This window comes from Sorex fumeus, unplaced genomic scaffold (assembly GCF_029834395.1).
Source record: "Sorex fumeus unplaced genomic scaffold, SorFum_2.1 ptg000097l, whole genome shotgun sequence".
In the NCBI taxonomy this organism is placed as follows: domain Eukaryota; kingdom Metazoa; phylum Chordata; class Mammalia; order Eulipotyphla; family Soricidae; genus Sorex; species Sorex fumeus.
This window is the reverse complement of record NW_026606154.1, coordinates 1,754,004-1,758,612: the sequence shown is the minus strand read 5'-3', so window position 1 is coordinate 1,758,612 and position 4,609 is coordinate 1,754,004. Positions and strand designations below refer to the sequence as shown.

Genomic DNA, 4,609 nt, shown 5'->3' with positions numbered 1-4,609 from the left:
CTGGTGTCCTCAGTTTCTCCGTCAGTAATACGAAGGGTTAGATCAAATGATCTCAGAACTCATATGCACACTGAACATATATGTATCTGACTCCAAAGCACAGCTCAGAAAAGAGCCCAAAATTTCTGAAACCTACATTAAAACAGCTGGATAGGGGCTGGATCAATACTACAGGGGGCAGGGCATTTGCCTTGCATGCGGCCAACCCAAGTTCCATCTCTGGCATCCCATAAGGTCCCCTAAGCACTGCCGGAATGATTCCTGAGTATAGGGCCAGGAGTAACCCCTGAGCATGGCCCAAAACACAAAGGGCGGGGGACTGGGGGAAGAAGCAGAAAAATAGTACAGGGTTAATTAAGAGGTATGTCTTACATGTGGTTGAGCCCAGTTCAGTCCCCCAGTACCCAGTATATACCCTGCGTATAGCTGCACAAGAGCTAGAGGTCCCGCACGCCTAGGTGGCTAGGTAAGCCCCCGCACCACAGGTGCTGAGAAGTGCCTGGTCCTGGGGCCCTCACAGAGAATTTGGCAGGGTCTCTGGGTGTGGCTCTTAGCCCCCCCCCCACCCCTCCCCGCCAGAACCCCCTCAAGAAGCCCCAGTGGTCTCAGCCTGCTGTGCTGCAGCTGAAGAGGTTTGATGCCAGGACCAGGCTGTGCCTTTGTGGGCAGTACTGAGGGTCAAATATGCATCCTTGAGGTTGGAAAACAGTAGGTTGCTTTTTAATTTATTTATTTTTTCCTGCCATGGAATTATTCCCTGCACACACCCCTCTCCTCATTTAATTTCTTTCTTGATTATCTATTTGTTTCTTTGTTTGTTTTGTTATTTGGAACATATTCAGGAGTAGCCCCTGAGTACAGCTGTGACTCCAAAGCAAAAACAAATAAATTCTTCGCATCAATAAACTGATGATTTTGGTTGTGCACCCCTGTCTATGGTTAGAAATGATTCTCGTGGTAGACAGCAGAGGAATATCACAATTAGTTACTTCTCCCACGAGCTCTATCCCTTAATAAGTTAAAATATCACTCATTTATTCTTTCATTCACTCATTAGAAAACTAAATCTTTATCAAGTGCTTATTACAAGCCAATTACCACCCTCCCACTCCTATTAGATGGAGTTCACAGGCTGGGAACACAGATTTAAAGCAACAATTTCTAGCCACAATTTTCCTAGGAATCATACAGAGGAGGGAAAATGCACATATTGTTCTTTTGACCTTTCTGATATTTCTTGGAGAAGTCAATCTAACATTACTGACCCTCCCCTCACAGCCCCCAAAAATGAGAAAGAAAATTTATATTGCACTAAACGTTCCTTTCTTTCATTTTTTTATATTCTGCAAGTTCTAGCACTACAAATCTGAAGGGTGAAATCTACATGGTCTCATCCTGCTCTCCAAAAATCACCCTAGCTTAGAGCTTCCTTCTGAGAGTGATCTACACATCTATACCATGTATGTGCATGCCTTTCCGTCCTTTTCATCAATGATAGTATATATATCCTTCTGCTCCTGTGTGCTTCTTGGCAGTGCCCAAAAAGCTGCAGTCACTGCATATTTCCATAGCATGGCTCCATCGTGACAGACACACACATTTTTCTTTTATTGGGCATTTGTGTTGTTTCCAGTCTTGTTCTGCCAGAACATCAGTGAATGTCCTGTGTGATATAAATTCTTTAGGAGAATTTCGTTGGATAATATTGGATTGTCCTCAGTCCTCCCGCAGGGAGCTTAATGTTTATTGAGTTACTCCCACAATAGTGCCCCTGAGGCACACCCAATTCCACCAAGCGCTAATGATCCTATATTGCTTTTCTTTCCTTTACATCACTTGCATGGCTTAGCAATGTCCTTTTTGAATAGACACAGGAAGACAGTTCGTGCTATGCTTTGTAACAGGAGAGTCAACTGACTCCAAAATAATATTCACTGCTGGGTTTCCATTATTTACTTAACTTAAGCCTCAATTTCCTTTAGTTCCCAGCACTCTAAAAGCAGGGTCCTGACAAAGGGACTGGATGGACCCAGGGCAAGCTATGAGCTACCCTGGCATTGAAAGGGGACAAGTTAAGCGCTTTAAGTATATTAAGTTAAGGGTACTGTCATAGAACAAACTGAAGTAACCGAATAAGGACCCTGTTGGGGTTAGGAAAGACTAACGTGGCCTGAAGACAGTGGTCTGAAATATATAGCGAGATGTCCCCAGGAAGAGCCAACCTCTAAGCTTAATATATATCTTAGTGTGTTCATACAAAATGACCAGAAATAGTGTAAGAAGTAAATTCACTGTGATTGTTTAAATGGATTACTAGCTGAGGAAAGGAGAAAACAACGCACCCTGGATGGAATCCCGCCTTTGAGCAGATCTCCTGGTAACCCTAGAGTGCTGAAGCCTCAGATGAAATTTGGTGCTTGAGTTAATCTCCTAAGAACTTCCCCTGAAGGTGTGGCTTTGCCTCTGTTTGTAGTTAGGATACTCCAAGGACCCACCTTAGTAGCCCCACCTTAGCTACACCTTCTGTAGCCCCACCCTTCGCGATTTCTATATAACTACACTGAAAGGCATAGGAAGAAAACTTGGGACTTGGAGGAGAACAGGAGACTAGAGGAGACTGAGAAAGAGAAGGACTAGAAGGAGGACCAGGTGACCAGAAGTAGAGGACTCTGAGCTGACCACCGAGAGAGGAGGAAGGAGATAGAACGACAGAGAGGACTTTGAGGTCTACAAAGAGTCTAGGCTGATAGAACTGTGATTACTGGGACTACGACTGAAACTACGACCACGACTGAGCTGTAAGGGAAGAAATCCGACTATGCCGTGGAGTAGAGCCGGGGCCCGATTCAGCGCCCGCCAGAGGCCCGATTTCACGCCCAGCACGGTGGACAAGGTGGACATGTCTCTGGACGACATCATCAAGCTGAACCAGAACCGCGGCCGCACCCGCTCCGGGGGACGTGGCCGCGGGCCGGTCCCGAACCGGGCGGCCCTGGCCCAAGGCCGTGGCGGGAACCGGACGGCGCCCTACAGCAGGCCCAAGCAGAGCCCGGACAAGTGGCAGCACGACCTCCTGGACAGCGGCGTCGGGGCCCGCGCCCGCGTGGAGCCGGCCGGGAAGCTGCTGGTGTCCAACCTGGACTTCGGGGTGTCGGACTCGGACATCCAGCAGCTGTTCGCCGAGTTTGGGACGCTGAAGAAGGCGGCCGTGCACTACGACCGCTCTGGCCGCAGCCTGGGCACCGCCGTGGTGCACTTCCAGCGCAAGGCGGACGCCCTGGAGGCCAGGAAGCAGTACCACGGGGTCCCCCTGGACGGCCGCCCCATGAACATTCAGCTCGTCTCGCCCCAGATGGACACACAGCGGAGACCCGCACAGAGCGTGAACGGAGCCGGGGCCACCAGACAACGCGGGTCCGGAGGCTTCGGCAGGGTCTGGAGAGGTGCCCGCGGGGGCCGGCGCGCCTGGAGCTCCGGGCAGCAGCTTTCTGCAGAGGTGCTGGACGCACAGCTGGACGCCTACAAGGCCAGGAGCGCCAAGCAGCAGCTTTCCGCAAAGGAGCTGGACGCATAGATGGACGCCTACAACGCCAGGGTGGACACCAGCTAAGAGCCACAGCCTGCGTGGGCTTCAGAACAGACTTCGGGGAGGGGCAGCGGGGCTGCAGCAGCCTAGCCATTGGTTTCTTTTATGTTCTAAAATAGGGTTTCATATGGAGGTCTGAGCCCATTTTCTTTGCATGCAGCTGTCTAGTTTTGTCAGCACCATAATAGAAGACCAGGAGGATCGCTCCATGGCTTGGAAGCCGATCTCATGTGCTGGGGGAGGGAAAAAGCAGCTGGGATAGAGAAGGGACCACTAAGTAAATGGTGGTTGGAGGACTTACTTGGGATGGGAGATGCGTGCTGAAAGTAGACAAGAGGGAATGTGCCTGACACTGGTATGGGAGGCGGGAGGGATACTGGGAAAATCGGTGATGGAGAACAGGTGGTGGTGGAGGGATTGGGTACTCCAACATTGTATACTGAAATGTAATCATGCAAATTTGTAGGTCTGCAATCTCATGGTGACTCATGAAAATAAAAATTAAAAAAAAATCTTGCCCACCCCTTGCCCCCCAAAAATAGAGTTTTAAAATTCATGTAAAGGGTTTTATTCCCTTCTCCCCTCTCCCCCTTTCAAAATTCTGAAGCAGACCTGTTTTGTACTGACTTATTTTTGGATAAATCACATTGTTGCTTTTGTGGAGAAGGTGCATTTCTACCTTGGCCATAATAAACTAGAAAAAAAAAAATGTGCCCATTCACAGGTCCCAATTTGCATTTTCTTATTTTTCTGCATTTTTTTTTTTGTTTTGAAGCAATAACCAGTGGAGCTCAGAGGCCAGTCCTGGCTCAGTGGTTAGGGGACCCTGTGGTGCTAGGGATCATAGCAGGTCTTCCAGCCAGAGTGATAGTACAGCGGGTAGGGTATTTGCCTTGCATGTGGCCAACCTGGGTTTGATCCCCAGCATCCCATAGGACCCCCGAGAACTGCCAGGAGTAATTCCTGAGAGCAGAGCCTGGAGTAACCCCTGTGCATCTCTGGGTGTGACCCAAAAAGAAAAAG

At 49.1% G+C, this 4,609-nt stretch overlaps 1 protein-coding gene across 1 annotated transcript; it reads left to right on the top strand.

The window, feature by feature from the left end:
* Positions 1 to 2,899: 2,899 nt before the first annotated feature.
* Positions 2,900 to 3,574, top strand: LOC130041093 (THO complex subunit 4-like). The gene has a single exon (XM_056133120.1). It carries the CDS (start codon positions 2,900 to 2,902, stop codon positions 3,572 to 3,574), a length of 675 nt encoding a protein of 224 aa, XP_055989095.1.
* Positions 3,575 to 4,609: the final 1,035 nt, after the last annotated feature.